This window comes from Panthera tigris, chromosome B1 (genome assembly GCF_018350195.1).
Source record: "Panthera tigris isolate Pti1 chromosome B1, P.tigris_Pti1_mat1.1, whole genome shotgun sequence".
Classification (NCBI taxonomy): Eukaryota; Metazoa; Chordata; class Mammalia; order Carnivora; family Felidae; genus Panthera; species Panthera tigris.
The window spans coordinates 6,699,597-6,717,207 of NC_056663.1; the positions used below are offsets into that span (position 1 = coordinate 6,699,597).

Genomic DNA, 17,611 nt, shown 5'->3' on the forward strand with positions numbered 1-17,611 from the left:
CACAGTGTTAAAGTGTAAGGATTTAACAAGCTTGATTTTTTTTTAATTTTTTTTTTAATCTTTATTCACTTTTGAGAGACAGAGCATGAGTGGGGGAGGGGCATAGAGAAAGAGGGGACACGGAATCTGAAGCAGGTTCCAGGGCTCTGAGCTGTCAGCACAGAGCCCAACGCAGGGCTCGAACCCACGAACTGCGAGATCACGACCTGAGCCGAAGTCAGACGCTCAACTGACTGAGCCACCCAGGCACCCCAATAAGCTTGGGATTTTTTTTTTTTGCTTCATCAAGGACATTAAGTGAAATGAGTGTGTTTCTGCTGCGAGTCCGTGGTGATGGGCACCTGGGCACTCGCGTGCTAAGGTGCTACCAGGTTCACCTGAAGTCGTCCCTGAAAAGTCAACACAGTGAGAAAGGCAAATCAGGATACAGTACCATCATGAAACATTTCACCTGGGGACACCTGGATGTGTCCTGGGGGAGCTTCAGGGGTTCAAGGTCCCCACTTCAGACACCACTTCTTGACACCTGCTAATTTTGGCCCATCCCCAGAGCACAGGTGGGGTCAACTTCCCCCCATATGGCACCTTCGTTGGGGATTGGATCCGCTCAAAAATCTTCATGTGAAGAGGGGAACAGGGCCATGGATGGACAAACATCCACTAAGAGACAGAGGTAAACAACTAGAAAGTTTTTATAGCTCTAACTTCTAGGTGAGAAGTCAGGACTTGGGACAGCGGCGAAAGAGATTTCCAGATTTCATCTAACATTAAAAAAAGAAAAAGTACTGTGTAAGTCTTTTGGAACAAGGTTGCCTTGTTTTAGTTTTACAAGTCAAAACACAGGATTGCATGGTAGCTGACTAATAGAGACCAAGTGTTGGGCTAACAAGTTTAGGTTGTTCGTGAATAGAAGGTATTCTCGTTGGAGATCTTCTATCACTCACTCGGAGATCTTCTATCCCTTTCTAAGGACACTACACCCAGATCAGCACCCTCTGTTACCACCCAGGAGGGTCTATTTACAGTATAACCGATTCGGTTACAGCTTTCATGACACTCCACACCTGAGCTCATGTGGATTCAATTTGGGTGTTCCTCAAGGCCCTCAGTGACACTCTAACATCTCACAGCATTCAGGGTGAATATTCTGTAGTTTGTAGCATAAATATAATTGCTTACTTAACTCTGCTGTCAGATTACTTTGTGGAGATTCTAAGATCTCTTGAGAATCTATACTTAAGGAGGATTGTCTTAGGATCATCCCAGATAAAATCTCCTCTATCTGAATATTATAAATGTATTGTCTTCTATTTTTTCTAGTATGCTCCTGTTTTTAATTTTTGTTAACGTTTTTATGTTTAAATACCGTCTGGTTTTTATTTTGCTGTTAGCTGTCATGTTTGTTTACATTTTTCCAAAACATGAACACTAGTATCAACATTTTTTGACTAATTCTTTGTTTCAAAACCCACTTTCAAAAAATTCAAAATACACAGTACATGGGTTTCTCAATTCTTCATTTTGCTCACCTGAACCTTCTATTTCTTCACTAGTAAAATACTATGACTGTATTTTAGAGCACGTTGTGGTACCTACTGGAGAAATCCACCCTAGCATGTTTCTATTGCTGCTATAGCAAATTACCATAGTAGCTGAAGTAATGTCTTATCTTGGAGATCAGAAGTCCAAAATTGGGCCTCACTGGATTAAAGTCAAGGTGTCAGCAGGCCTGTTTCCTTCTGGTTTCTGGGAAGGGATCTGTTCTGCAGCCTTCCTCCATCTTTAAAGCCAGCAAACAGGCTGAATCAGCCTGAGCTCCTTGTCTGCCTCCCTCTTTCCCTTTGTAAGGGCCCTGGTGATTACGTGGAACCCACCTGGATAGGTAGCCCAGGACTCTCTCAAGGTTAGCTGATTGGTAATCCTAACTCCAACGGAGTCCCAAATTCTCTTTTGCCATGTGAATTAACTTACTCACAAGTTCAAGTTGGGATCTTTGGATAGCCATCATTCTGTCTGCCATTCAGTATTCCTCCTTTAAAAAAATTTCTCGAGTTGTTTTCTTTCATGAGTTTTCGAATGGATTTGCCAAGATCCCACTATACTCTATCTTGTTCCTTCACACCTCCTCTCAAAACAACAACAAAAAATCTCGAGTTTTAGTGAACATATATTAAAGTCAAGGTGTGAGGTTGAGCATTTTATTCATCGTAACGATGATAAAAACCCCACTTCCATTTATGTCAGAGGAGCGACTATTACTTCTCTTGCTGTATGTAAAAAATACGGTTTTCATAATCGAAAGGCATACTCTATTTGCAGATACATGATACAGTTACATAATGTTACTTTTCTGGATATTTTATTTTTGTGATCCACCGGCTATTTTTGTGGGGTTTTTTTTCACTCTAAACAAATATCCATGTTCAAATCTAATTTTGTTTTTGTAACCTGTGTTTTTTTAAAAGGCTCCCGCACCACCAGCTAAGTTCCACGCCCCACGGGACTGTTTCCATCTGTAGGCGAAATGAAATTCCACCTGGCTACACAAGCCTGAAACTTGGAAGGCATCGTTCACTCCTCCCTTTCTCATTTATCACCACCAGTCAATTAACTCCTGTGGATCACACCTCTTAGCTACCTCTTACAAAAGGTCACCTCTTGGCTTTTTATTTGCCCACGTAATAAGCAAATCCCAGCTCCTCCCCTCCCCGAACAGACACCTCACAAGGGTCACAACCTCAGGGCCTTTGCCTGTTCTCCATCTTTACCTTTGAATCCAAGCAGAGTGGGTGGAATGTACAATTAGCAGTGGCTACGTATTTGTGGAATCAGTATTTCTTTGTAAAAACTTGCAACAATCAAGTCCAGTTGAACTTCATCTGTGCTTGCTTCCCTGCCCCAGAGATAATCACGGCCATCAGTGGTTTCTAGACATTTGCACGTAGAAATATACGGTTTTAGTTTTTACTGAAATGGGATAATAACTGCACATGTTATTCAGCAACTTACTTTTCCCACCTAATGTCTTGGAGATCTAGGACAGTTCATTTGGATCTCTTTGTTCCTTTTTATCTACAGCATAGTATTCTACTTGGTCATCTCTGTGAATTCATGTAATCATTCTACTATGGACATTCATTTAATTAGATGTGTTGACTCAAAGGGTATCTGTCCAGGTTTACTAGATACTGTCAAATTTCCCTCCAACAATGCTGTACCTGAGGAATTAGCTTCTTGTTCTCCATACATGGTCACTAACAAAGCCTAAGCCCACACTATTTCTAGCTAGGAGTCTAGCACATCTCCCAACTGCTTCCAATCTACTTTCCACACTGCCTAGAACAACTTTTTTTTTAAATCAAGCCTAATGTCACTTCCCTCTTTAAAACCTTTTAATAGCTTTCCAGATCCTTTAAGATAACGTCTAGAATCCTTTGCATCTCCTAAGTTCTGCTGTCATGTGGTTCTTGCCTATCCGTCCTTTCCAGACTCAACCGCTATCATGTCTCCTTCCCTCGCCCACTTTCTCCACCAACAGTTCTCAAACTATTCCACGGGATGACCCTGAGAGTCTGTAAAGATGTGTTCATGAGTAGTTTTAAAGGAATGGGACTTTCGGATGCTTAACTTTCCTAAAGCTGGTCTATGAAGACTCCTGGAAGGCCAGACCCACCTGGCCCACCTCCAATCTTACTATATGGTACTACAGGGAGGTGGAAAGGTGTAACTTGAGGATGGCAAAAGACAATTTAAACTTTCTTTTAATGAAGGCATCACTAAGGCATGCATTGCCAATAAAACTTTACTTTTATTTGCAATAATTAGCAGATTTTGTGACACACGCTGATTACACTGTATGATGCTAACAAAAGTAAGAGCTCAATCCAGAAGGAATTTTTACTCTTAGATATCTGAGATGAGACTGGCAAAAGACGTTGAGTCTTAAGAAGGTACTCCATAAAGTCAAATTCTGTGATAGAAGTGGAATGAAATATGTTTTCAAGGAGAAAAAGAAAGGATCACTATAAAATCCTAATGAGTAAAAATCTTAAGTATTTAAATAAATGATGATGGATAATAAATCCGCATGGTATTCATAATCCACTCAGACCATTTAAAAGATTTCTGTAATCACTTTAAAATGTTGGGGGCTCCTGGGTGGCCCTGTCGGTTAAAGGTTGGCCTCTTGGTTTGGGTTCAGGTCATGATCTCGCGGTCCGTGAGGACAAGTCCCAAGTCAGGCCGTGTGGTGGCTGCATGGAGCCTGCTTGGGATTCTCATCCTTCCTCTCCCTGTGCCCCTCCCCCACATGCACGTGCACTCCCTCAAAATAAAGGTTAAAAGAAATAAAGTGTAACTCATCAGAACTTATTTTGTAACTAAACCTATGATAAAAACAACTTTAGCTATTAACTGTAAAATGTGTGAGGGAAATACATTTCTTTTAGGGGGCATCCAGACAATTTTTTAAAAGTGTGGCCCATTCCATTGCTTTTCAGAGCAATGGGCTTTGAAGCTTTTGAGCAAAAGCACACGGGGCTTTTCAGAGCTTGAGGGCACTGCACACTCTTTTTGGGGGGGCAGGGAGGGGCAGAAGGAGAGAATCTTTTTTTTTTTTTTAAGTTTATTTATTTTTGAGAGAGAGCACACATGTGCACAGAGTGGGGGGACAGGGGATCCCAAGCGGGCTCCGTGCTGACTGCAGAGAGCCTCATGGGAGCCTTGAACCCACCAACCATGGGATCGTGAGCTGAGCTGACGTCGGACGCTTAGCCAAGTGAGCCACCCAAGGGCCCCAGACACTGCACGCTCTCATTTCAGCCCTTCAGGTACAGCGTTCTCACTCAGGAGGCTTCTCCTCTCCAGCTGCAGCCTAGCTAACTCCACTGTTCAGCTGCATCATAAGCGTCACTGTTCGCGAAGGCTTCTTTGTCCCCAGACTAAATAAAATCTCCTTAATATCTTGCCCTATCCGAATATCCTGTTTGCAAACACCCGGTCCCACGTGTAAGCCCTCACTGAACCTTGGCACCAGGAAGGCCTACACAGAACCGGTCTTTTCACTGTTGTTTGTATCCCAGGGGCAGTGTCTGCAGGCTAGGGTAGCTGTGCTTCTCGAAAAAAACCATTTTTCTAGAGTGGTACAAAAGGAAGTCAGATTGCAAGGAATTAAAAAAAAATGTACAGGGGCGCCTGGGTGGCTGCGTGAGTTGAGCGACCGACTTCGGCTCAGGTCATGATCTCCCCGGTTTGTGAGTTCCGGGCCTGTGACGGGTTCTGTGCTGACAGCTCGGAGCCTGGAGCCTGCTTCGGATTCTGTGTCGCCTTCTCTCTCTGCCCCTCCCCAAATAAAAAAAAAATGTACAAAGTGAGAAGCAGAAGCAGAGGATGTGGGTTGATTACAGCTTGGGGGAGGGGGGTTTGCTAGTAGCCAAAAGGGAAAGTGAATCTGCCACTGTTAGAAGAGAGAAGAGCACACCGGCCGTCACCAGGTAGGGAGGGGCTGGGTTTCGACACGAACGGGAAAGAGAGGCTCAGCTCTCAAGAGTCTCCATGCCAAAACACCGCACAGAGCTTTACGACCGGTGACCAACAGTAACTGGGGCGTAATTCACAGAAAAAACGCATTTACATACGTCCACTAATTACTGACTCCATATACACAGATCGAAATGTGAACGCCGAGCCTGTTTTACCTCTTCATACATTTTTCTAATTGTAGGGATGTCTGGTCTCCATCAAAGGAAGCAGGAGCGGCACTGGGTTTGCACATTATCCATGCCCATGACTCTTTCCCTCCAAAAAGAAATCTAGTTCCTCTCACAGTACAAGCCATTACTTTCCATAGAAAGAGAGGGGAAACCCTGCAGTGTCTTCCTTTTGTGTAACGCTTCCTGTTGGCGGTATACTTGTCCAAATACTTGGTGCCTTGAGAACTCTCTGCCCACCTGGCTTCCTCTCCTAACATAACCATCTACCAATCATCGTACAGATGATTGTCAATCATGTACAGATAGTCAGAGAAAGGAGCCACTGTCCTGGCCCGGATTCCAATTTTCCATTAAAATCCCTCCCTGCATAAAGGTACCTCACTGGCTTCCAAGAAGAGAAAAACAAAGCAAAATTTTATCATTTAAAGCCCTTGGCATTCTTTTGAAGTGCAACTCTCCCTGGAAAGAGTTACATTTTAAACCTTTTGTAGTGAAGCCAAAGGCAGTAGAAGGATCCAGAAGTTCTCTGGATCTGTTTTTACATGAATAAAAATGCCCTGCCTCCGCAGGCTTTTGTGAAGGTCACCCAAGTAGGTCAGTACTTTACATATTCTTTGTGCACAGTCCTGGTACTTTTTAAGTACTACACAAAATGAGGCGCGCTCTCTCTCTCTCTCTCTCTCTCTCTCTCTCTCTCTCTATATATATACCCTGGCCCTGGCCCTGAGGTGGGGGGGGGGGGGGTGAAGCAAGCGTGAATTGGAAAGGTCTGATCCAAGCGTGTAAGAGCCTCCCGAAGAGGCCGGCCAGCGGTGCGTTAACGTGTAATTATCATTATTATTGTGATGGAAGGAGGAGGCCTGACTCCGCACCACCCCAGCGGAAGGAAGGGAGTCCTGTGCACTTGCTGGGGAGAAGGGGAAGCATCGGAGAAGGCGGAGGGTGTGGGAGCCGCCCTGAGATTGAAGCCATCTCGCTAAGCCTAGCCGGGGACAGATAACCCGGGGCGGAGCTTTGATGGCGCTAACCGCTCCAGTTCCGTCTTTCTGGCCTTCCCAAACCAAGCTTGACAAATATTTGCTGAAGGCATGAGTCCTCTTGACTGGAGACCGCAGAGTCTGCAACGCATGAGATACACAGCGCGTCATCTGTGCACCCCGAGTAAGGGGACGGACGTCTCGGCTTAACGGGCGCATCCCGGGGACCTAGGGGCACTCAGAGCATGCGAGCTGCAGGTGGGGCATGCCCTCAAAGCAACCCGGGCCCAGACTCCAACGGAGGGCGCACACGACCGCCCGGGTCCCCTCTCCTGGCCGCACCCACCTTCACCCCACGGGCCTGGCAACCTCCACCTTCCTTCCCGCTTCTGCGGCGAGGCCGAGCTTTGAGGCATGCGCGGCGGCACAGCCTGACGGTCCGCGCGTCCGGTCGGCAGAAGCGCTTCAACCGTCAGCGCGCTCGACCAATCAGAGCATGTGTTAATTTCACGGAATCCCGCCCCCTGGGGGGGACTATGGCAACGGGAGGCCAATCAGGCGGCGTGTTGTTGCCGCGGAGCCCCGCCCCCAATAGGGGTACTGGGTGACGGGCGAGGGTCATGGGGTGTAAACGCTTCTGAGCTGCTGAACCTCGGAGGGCCGCCGCATCCCCTTGCCCCGCGGCGGTCATCAGCGCGCGCGGCCCCCGCACTCGGCCGCTCACCCACCGTCCCGCGGCGGCGCGGCCCATGCGGCTGGGGGCGGAGGCCGGCGCGGGCGCGGGCTGGGCGTCTCAGGTGCTGCCGGCGGCCCGGAGAGGTGAGGGGGCGGTGGCGGGGCCCGCCCCGGCCCGGTGATTGGCCGCTGGCCGAGGGTAGCTGGGCGGCCTGGAGGCGCCCCGGGCGGGGAGCAGCCGGCAAAGCCTTCTGCGCGCGGAGCCGGGAAGATGCTGCTGTCCCTGGTGCTCCACATGTACTCGATGCGCTGCGTGCTGCCGGCCGCGGTGCTCCTGGGCACGGCCCCCACCTACGTGCTGGCCTGGGGGGCCTGGCGGCTGCTCTCCGCCTTCCTGCCCTCCCACTTCTACCAGGCGGTGGACGATCGGCTCTACTGCGTCTATCAGAGCATGGTGCTCTTCTTCTTCGAGAACTACACCGGCGTGCAGGTGAGGCCCTGCCCGCGCTCGGCGCCCGTCGGCCGCACCTGCCTCCTCCCGCCTCTCCACCTGGGTTCTCGGCTCGGAACCTTCCAACCGGCGCCCCGCCCCCCACCCGGGGGACTTTAGGATCGTTCGGGTCTGCCCGGCAGATCCGGCGCCAGAAACACGTGCCGTCACCTCGTCCTCCCACCGCGAGGGGAGTCTCACGGTCTTATGTAGGCTTTGGCCCCATGCTTCTTTGCAGATACCCCAAGATCGCTAGGATCTTGGAGTGATTGTAGTTCTGTTGTTCGCAGGCTACAAGTGGCACCCCCAGGTTTTGTAACTGTCTGTCTCGGGGCTTCGCGGAGTCGATGCAGATGGACGTTTAAGTAGGGCAAGCAGTTGACAGTTTTTGGCGTTTGGTCTAAGAAGGTTGGTAATGTTTGAGGTCAAAAGTGCGCTGTGAAAAGCCGGAGACCTTGTGTTGAAACGGGTTGGTGTTACTATCCGGACAGCAAGTACAACTTTTTTTTTTCTTCTTTTTTTGCGTTCTTTCCCAGTGTGAATGAAAGCTGGACGAGGAAATTAATAATTTGTTACTGTAGAAGCCCTACGGTACTTAAAATTCTGGCCAACTTACACTAGGTTTAAATGTGCGGCTCATTTTTTTCTCTGATGACTTCGCTTCTGTTACTTGGTGGAGATTGGATCTTTAGATTAAAATTTTGTGGGGAGGGGAATGGATAAGACCCTCTTTGGTTTTATTTCAAGCCTCTTTTACAAAAATAACATCTGCGAGTTTTCCTTTTATTTCCCAGTTGGGACAAAAGAGCTTGATTCTTGGTTATGCCTTATGTCCATCCCGTTCTTCCTCTCCACCCCTCCCTCCCGTGGTCAGGCTTGGGGTGGAGGGAGTGCCCTGGTATGGTTTTGTCTTTTATGCCGTTTCCCCACCCTCCCCCCCAGAGCAGCTGTTTTCACCCTGTTGTCGACCAGCTCCTATTTTCAGTTTGCAGTTGCACTGCTGTGGATCCCTGATGACTGGGAGTTTGCCCCAGTTGGAGGTTGTTTGGGGGAAGGGAAGTAGGAGAAGCCGGGGCCTACATTTAAACCAGTGTCTGTAAGTGCTTCCTAGGAGAGAAAGATTGCTCTTCCAGATCATGGCTTCCTCCTCGTTGACTTTTAAAGTGGGCTTCATTTAACATTTTCAGGAGTTCGGGTCAATCATTAACCCCCTGTGCTCTTACTTCGCCACATTGGTTTAAACGGGTGGCTTCATCATGATTAAATCTTTAACTTCACATCACTTGACAGCCGGCCTGGGCTAGGACGAAGACAGAACCTAGGACAAAGTGCCTTACCTTTTAGAAAAATGGTGCTTCCTGTGGTGGATCATTGTGTTTTTGTTCAGAGAATAGAGCATGCAGTGCAATGTGTAATATACCAGTGACATACTGCGTGCTTAGCAAGTTTCCCATTTTAAAAATGGTTGCAAAATTTCAGAGTTCCTAAATTGTGTGGCTCACCTCATACCTTGTTCAGTGTGGGCTTCCAGTTTAAGGGTTTTTTTTTTTTTTAATGTTTATTTATTTAGAGAGAGACAGAAAGAGAGATGACGAGTGGGGGAGGGGGGAGAGAATCCCGAGCGGTCTCCGCGCTGTCAGCACAGAGCACCATGAGATCATGACCTGACCTGAAACCAAGATTCAAATATTTAACCGACTGAGCCACCCAGGCACCCCTGGCAATCAGCAGTTTGATCTCTGTATTTATGGGTCTGTTTCTTTTGTGTTTTGTTTTTTAGATGACACATGTAAAGTGAAGCCATTTGGCATTTGTTTTTCTTTATGTGATTTATTTCATTTTGTGTAAAACCCTTTGCATCTATCCATGTTGCCCCAAATGCCAAGATCATTCCTTTTTATGGCTGAGTAATAATCCAGTGTGTGTATGTGTGTGTGGCACATCTTTACACATTTGTCTATGAATGCTTCCATATCTTGGCTGTTATAAACAAAGCTAGAATAAACATCAGGGTGCATATCGTGTCTTTGTGATTAGCGTTTCGTTTTCTTTGGGTAAATACCCAGTAGCGGAATGACTGGATCAGATCGTATTTGTGTTTTTAACTTTTGGAGGAATCCCCATACTGTTTTCCACGGTGGCTGCACCACTTTGCATTCCCACCAACAGTGTGTGAGGGTTCCCTTTTCTCCACATCCTCGCCAAAACTTTTTATTGTCTTTTTGATACTAGCCATTCTGACAGGTGTAATGTGATGTCTCATTATGGTTTTGATTTGCATTTGCATGTTAATTAGTGGTGTTGAGCATAAATTAGAATGTTTTTAAATGGCACTTTAATGCTTTTTATTCTGGATTTAAAAAAGAAATGGTTCATGGTAGCGTAACAATATTTTTTTATGCATAGGAGTTTTAGGCTGAAGGAACGGAAGTCCATGAAATTCATGATTTGTCCTTGGCAGGTAAACCTATTTCAGCACGTATACTTGAACGTTCCATTGGATTCTAGGTAAATGTCTGTTCTTCCTATTTCTACTACTTTCTTTTCATATGCATTTTTTTTTTAATTTCTTTTTTGACAGAGGGAGTGCATGAGCAGGGGAGGGGGCAGAGGAGGAGAAGGAGAATCTTACGGAGGCTCTACGCTCAGTGCAGAGCCTGACACCGGGGCTTGATCCCATGACCCTGGGATCATATCTGAGCCAAAATCAGGAGTTGGACGCTTAACTGACTGAGCCACCCAGACACCCCTCCCGTGCGGTTTTGACACAGGAGAACATTTCAATCACTGTTGCTAAAGTTACTGTTTATAAGTATTTATCCTTTTAGGTTCTCCTAGAATCTTTTTAGTACTGAGATTCAACTGGGTACCTTCACCATTTAGTTTGCAATAAGCAGTAGGGTTTTTAAAGTTTCAGGGCACCTGGGTGACTCAGTTGGTTAAACATCTTGACTTCAGCTCGGGTCATGATCTCACAATCCGTGGGTTTGAGCTCTGTGTCAGGGTCTGTGCTGACAACTCAGAGCCTGGAGCCTGCTTCACATTGTCTCTCTGTGTCTCTGTCTGTGTCCCTGCCCTGCTCTCTCTCTCTCTCTCTCTCTCTTTCTCTCTCTCTAAAAAATAAACATTAAAAAAAATTTAAAGAAAGGATTCTAAAAGTTTCGTATATCTCTCAATTTGAGACTCACTGAAAATCAATACACACTTCTTTATCATTTTGAGGGGCACCGATTCAAATAATTATATTTCTTTTCTGTTGCTGCCATAACAAATCACCTCAAATTTAGTGGCTTAAAACAAGAGAAATTTAATCTCACAGTTCTAGAGGCCAAATGTCTGAAATCGGAGTGTTTGCTGGTTTACACTCCCTCCTGAAGCTCTGTGGCAGCGTCATTTCTTTGGCTGTTCCACATTCGGTGGCTGTTGGCATTCCTTGACTTGTGGCCATGTAAGTCCACAGTCCGCCTCCTCTTCTGTCTCAAATGTCCCTCTGCCTTCTCTTCTAAGGACACTTGTCATGGGTTTAGGGCCCACGCAGATAATCCAGGATGAGCTCCTCAGCTCAGATCCATTGACTTAGTCACAAATGCAAAGACTGTTTTCCTGAGTAAGGTCACGCTCACAGGTTACAGGCATAAGACACGGACAGTCTTTTGTGGGGTCAGCATTCAGCCCGCTACGTAGCTCAATTCTGCTTATTCTTAGAGCTGGAGTTCAAGAGAAACGTGGGAAGCTAAAAAGAAAGTGGGGAATACTGGCAGAGGCAGTGGTGAGGACTCAGGGGTTGGAAGGTGATGTGATTACTGTAGTCTGGAGTTTCTTTCCTAGGGGGCTGTCCTGAATGCTGAGATTCCTGCATAAACAGTAATTGTGATAGTTATGGCAGATGATGAAAAATGCAAACATGTTGTTTTGGAAGCTGTTAAAAGTTCATGTACTTTTTTTCTAAATGTCAGAATTCTCTTGTCATTATTTTCAAAAACAATTCTACTCTTTCCCCTCCTTCCAGTGGAATGCACTAAACACTGATCATTGATATTGGCAGGACAAAAATATCTAGAGATACAATACACGTCTCCTAATCAACATCTAATAAACAGTTGAGTCAAATTTTTTTCCTGCTTAAATCATTTTGTACCACTCAGAATTTACTTTAAAATATTTTACATTAATAGCCCTATCTTCTAATTTGCTTTTCCTCAAATGCTAACGTGATCTATTGTAACAACAAAATGTGGACTTTGAGATACAAAAAATTTAGTTTTTCAACTGACCTAATGCAAGTACAAAATAGTCCAAAAAACACTGGAAAGAAGATAGAACATTTATGCCTAAGATTTTGATTTTTTTTTTAAATGTGCTCAGTTAGAATACTCTTAAATAAATCTCTGATAATGCATACCTTTAATGAAAACATTATTTTGAGTTCCTCAGGAACAACCAAAGCTTTCCTATGCTAGGTATGGTCTCTAAGACCATTTATAACTGGTTCTGTCTGTAGCTAATCTATTAGAATGAAACATGTTTATTTAGAACAAGAGAAGGGCCTTTATGAGTCGGCCTCCTTTTTATTGCATCTGGATGCTGTCTGCATTTCTGCTAAAACATTGCCCAGAGACGTCTTGAATATCAGTCGTCCTAAAGAGGATATAAATATTTTGTATCCTTGATTTCCTTTTTCTCTATTCATCATCCACGTGAAGACCTTAAAAGACCTTAGATTACTTCCTTCAGTGTAGTGGGTGTAAGGGAGCTGGCCAGATGGGCTTGTGCTTAGGCATTTGCTTGTTCAAGAATGACACCGGCCTTTCAGAGAGGAAATTAAACATTGCCCAAATCAAATATGATGTTAGTCTAACACATTTGAAGTCTGGCTAGGGAATAGACTTCTAAGAAAATCTTAGAGAAATGTAATTAGAGCCGTGCTTTTATACTTTCTATAAATAAAGCCCCCCCATTGAGCAAACAAGTTATTTTAGGTTGCATTGGTGTAAGATTTCTTTTAATGTCTTTTTTCTATTTTAAATCACAGATACAATAAAATACTGAAACACTGATACAGTAGTTTGAGAAAGTTAAAGTTCCCTCCACCCACACACACCTTTCCCAAGTATGCAACAATTTGGTGTGTAACTTTAGATTTCTTCTCATTAAATAAATGTAAATTGTGGGAAGACTCCCCCAATGAATTAACCTTTTGGATGTTTTTGTTTGTTTTGTTTTGTAGTGTTTACTTATTTTAGAGACAGAAAGAGAGGGCAGGGGAGGGGCAGAGAGAGAGGGAGACCCAGCATCTGAAGCAGACTCCGCACTGTCAGCACAGAGCCCCACACCGAGCTCGAACTGACAAACCATGAGATCATGATCTGACCCAAAGTTGGGTGCTTAATGACTGAGCCACCCAGGCACCCTTGGATGGGTTTTGTAGTAGCGCTGTATATGCCTGTGACCCCTGGGGACACCTCTGTGCTGTTACGATGAGGAAAAGAAAAGTATGAATCTAAAGATCCAGTACTTTCCCTCTTTTGTGAATTTGTCTGAATTTGTGGAGCTGAATGAACTGAGAGCTGACTCTTCCTAAATGAAATCACAAGTTTATTTTTACTTTGATATTTTCTCTTTTTTTTTTTTTATTTAAAATTTTTTTAATGTTCATTTTTGAGAGAGAGCGTGAGGAGGGGAGGAGCAGAGAGAGAGGGAGACACAGAATCCGAAAACAGGCTCCAGGCTCTGAGCCATCAGCATAGATCCCCACGCGGGGCTTGAACCCACGACCCGCAAGACCATGACCTAAGCTAAAGTCGGACGCTTAATCAACTGAGCCACCCAGGCGCCCCGATATTTTCTCATTTTATTATGGTTTCTTAAACACAGGTTTAATACAACCCCAAACTAAGTAGTAACTTCTAAGGAGTCCCCAGAAACTTTCCTTCCTTCCTTCCTTTATCCTTCCTTCCTTCCTTCCTTCCTTCCTTCCTTCCTTCCTTCCTTTCTCCTTCCTTCCTTCCTTTCTCCTTCCTTCCTTCCTTCCTTCCTTCCTTCCTTCCTTCCTTCCTTCCTTCCTTCCCTCATACATACAGTACTGGAGTGTGCACCCTGTTCCAGTCCTGTGCTGGGTGCTAAGGGGTAGGTGGGGAAACTGGAGACAAGATCCCTCCCCTCATGGAGCTCACCCTCTGGTGGGACACAAGCAGTAGCAACAGAATTACAATGCACCGTGCTCTATGAGATTGAGACTAGTGGGTGGAGGGCAGGGGGCTGGGGAAGTTTGCCCAAGCAAGTGACATTTGCACAGAGCTCTGACAAAGGGCTGGTGTGGGAGGGTTTGTAGTAATCCCGGCGAGAGATGGTGGTCAGAGTAATGGGCAGAGTGGACATGGAAAGAATGGAAAGAACCCTGAATCCATCTTCAAGGTAGCTGGGGCCTTGTGACTGGAGGTGAAGGAGAAAGGAGAGGAAGGGGTTCCTAACAACTTGGCATTTCGTGAGTGCTGACTGTGTGCCTGGTGTTGTGCTACCATCGGCCTGCCACCCTTACAAGGTAGGCGCCTTCTTCCCCTTTACCCTGGGGAACAGAGCACAAAGAGTTCACATGTGTGGTAGCTGAGGCAGGATTCCGTATATGGCGCTCCGGCTTCAGGATCCATTTTCTGAAGATGCTTTGCCAGGTGGTGTGGTTATGTTGCTTGGAACGAGATCCCACTCTCGTTTTATTCGTGCCAGGAAAAGCATGCACGAACAATCCCAGTAGAGGTTGATCCTGAGATGGGAGTGTTCGTGTTTGTCAGCTTGGTGACACGAAGGTGAGACAGCTGCCTGGATTATTCAGGAAGGCTGTGTCACTTATCCTGAACTGCTTTGAATCCTATTTCAAACAGGAGTTAAGTATCACGGCATGCTTAGGAGAAAGAGGCCCTCGATTGATAACTGAACGAAAATGAAGATTCCTGAGGGTGGCCTTCAAAGCCGTCTAAATTCTGCCCTGGCCAGTTTTTCCTTTCACTGGTTTCACTGTAGGCCAACCACTGCTTCCTCCCCAGGCCCCAGAGGCCCCGGTGTGTTTTCAGCCACGTGCCTTTGGACCACTCTTCCTTAGCTACTTTCTTCCAACTCAGGCCCCAGCTCTTCCTCACCCCCTCTTGGTGTCAGGATCGCATACGTGATATTAACATAACATTAGCATATTTTACGTCTGTATTGCCCTCTCCACAAGATTGTCTGTAACCTTTTGGAGATGGCAATCAAGGGGAGAATAGTTTGACTCGATTTTTGCCTTTAACCAAAGGGCGGAAGTACTTGGGATGCTGGTCTGGTTGGGTTTCTGTGGAAGTGTGGATCCACTGTTAATGGGGATGGATTCTTGAAGGACCTTACTGGTTGACAGGTTTTGATTTAACAGGGACAGCAGGTCTAGTGAGTCTGATTGTATTCTTAAGTAGGTAAAGGGGAAAGAGACATGAACTGTACCCTCAGAGGTACCACTGAGAAAGAATAACGTCAGACACTTTGTAAAAGAGGGAGTTCTAAGGGTGCCCAGGTGGCTCAGTCGGTTGAGTGTCGGACTCTTGGTTTTGGTTCAGGTCATGATCTCATGGTTCCCGGGATCGAGGAAGTCTGCCTTGTCGCTGACAGCACGGAGCCTGCTTGGGATTCTCTCCCTCTCTCTCTGCCCCACCCTCCCTCCCTCTGTCTCTCTCTCACAAAAGAAAGAAAGAAACGTAAAAAATAAATAAAAGCGGGCCTTCTGGAACAGTCAGCAACATAGAGAAACCTTTATTGACTTGTCAGTAAACACCTGTACTTTTTGCTGCTTTTGAACCTATGCGGTTCTCTAAGGTTTGTTCCTCTTTCTCTGTGGGAACCAGCGATGCGCTTGGGTGTCTTAGAGGGTGTTGTAAGTGGTATCTTTTTTTTAAATTTTTTTTTAACGTTTGTTTTTGAGACAGAGAGAGACAGAACATGAACGGGGGAGGGACAGAGAGAGAGGGAGACACAGAATCGGAAGCAGGCTCCAGGCTCTGAGCCATCAGCCCAGAGCCCGACGCGGGGCTCGAACTCACGGACCGTGAGATCGTGACCTGAGCTGAAGTCGGAGGCTTAACCGACTGAGCCACCCAGGCGCCCCCGTAAGTGGTATCTTAAGACAGCCTTACTCTGCCTGGTCTCCAGGTGGGAATTTCAAGAGCACAAAGAAATGAGGGGGTTGACACCTAGAAAGGAGCATCACCTTAACTGCTAACCACATGCTAGGCTCTCAGGTTTTAGATTAAGAAAGTCGTCTCTACTCTCCAGTGACACACAATTCGGCAGTGTAGGAGGAAGTCACTTTAAAAAAGTGTATATGAGATAAGTTATTTATAAAGGAAAGAAGTGAATAAAGAGCTGAGGAAATTGAGGAGTCATGCGTGTGAATCCCAGCACTTGCTTCGCTGTAGGGAGCATCGTGCATCAGCAGGTGGTTCCGGAAGTTGGATCCTGCAGAATGGATGCCAGCGCTCAGCAGCTCACAGATTGCTGTGCTCCCATCCTTAACTTGTATTTCTGGAGGAAAAACATTTTTTTAATGTATTATTTGAGAGAGAGAGAGAGAGAGAGAGCGAGCAAGCGAGCACACACACAGGAGGGGCAGAGAGGGAGAGAGAGAATCCCAAGCAGGTGCTGAGCTGTCAGCCCAGAGCCCGATGCAGGGCTCTGTCCCACCACGGTGGTATCATGACCAGAGTGGAAACCAGGAGTCCCACACTTAACTTAACCCACTGAGCCACCCAGGTGCTGAGGAAAATTTTTTATGTCTTTTTTTTCTCATGAGTATCTTATCTCCTTAGAATTCAGATTGAAAAAAATCACATAAGCTCCTAGTATTTGGAATTTTTGCAGAGAATAGTTTTGTGCCCGTCAAAACAGTTTTGGATCTTGGTGTGAGAAACCAGAGCGTGATTCCTCGTTCTCTGCCACCGTGTGTGTCGACTTGAGTAAGTCAGTGTCTCAACTCCATATTCTCATCCTTAAGTGGACTACTTACTGTCATTTTATTTTCAAGAGTAAATGAGATAATATGTGAAACTGCCTTCAATGAGTGGTGCATTGTAGATGCTCAGAAAAACACACCCTAGAGAGTAAGGACAATACCAAGAGATTTACATGAGGAATGTACAAGAAAGCTTTGTGATTCGTAAGTTCCATTTTAAATGTTGCTCGATCATTATTTTCACATACTGGTGATTAGACAAATGGCTATGTGTATAATTTGATCTTGGTTCTGAGGGGCATCAGACTTCCTGTTCAGTGAAGTGTTGTTTCAGATTGAGCAGAAAAAAACCAGTGTTTTTGTTTGCGTTGCAGTAAAAATCTTGTACTGGTTAACCGGTAGTATATTCCATTGGCATAAAAAAAATACTGTTGAAAATTCATTTTAAATGATTATAAACAGTGTAGATTATGCGTGTAATCTTATTAGAACACATTCTTTATACACATTTCTGTGTAATCAGAGACTTTTTTTCTCTTATTCATCACTTAACACAGTTTTGAATAAAAAACTTCACTATTGGACAGTAGTAAGAACAACATTCGCTTTTGGAGGGATAGTTACTATATTTAAAGCATGGCACGACTAGTGTCATAAATTTCACCACAACCGCATGAGGAGTGGTTGCTGTTATTACAGTCGTTTTACTTGTAAAGAAATAGATGAGAGAGGTAAGGTACTTTTACTCAAGTTCACATAGTAAGGTGATAGACTAGGATTCAAATCGAAG

The 17,611-nt window shown here is 45.4% G+C and overlaps 1 protein-coding gene and 1 long non-coding RNA gene across 4 annotated transcripts in view; one reads left to right on the top strand and one right to left on the bottom strand.

Annotated features, from left to right (window-relative positions):
* Positions 1-214: 214 nt before the first annotated feature.
* On the bottom strand, positions 215-7,146 carry LOC107180275. Its single transcript, XR_001511047.2, has 3 exons — positions 7,035-7,146; positions 2,769-2,927; positions 215-389 (listed from the first exon to the last, which is right to left on the bottom strand). It is a non-coding gene; the product is annotated as an uncharacterized LOC107180275 (long non-coding RNA).
* A 367-nt stretch (positions 7,147-7,513) lies between these two features.
* Positions 7,514-17,611, top strand: part of AGPAT5 (1-acylglycerol-3-phosphate O-acyltransferase 5) — a 66,901-nt gene continuing 56,803 nt past the window's right edge. For all 3 annotated transcript variants that reach the window (XM_042982862.1, XM_042982864.1, XM_042982863.1), the window contains exon 1: positions 7,514-7,853. In XM_042982862.1, coding sequence (XP_042838796.1) covers positions 7,635-7,853 — 219 coding nt within the window. In that variant the 5' untranslated portion in view covers positions 7,514-7,634. The remainder of the gene's footprint in view (positions 7,854-17,611) is intronic.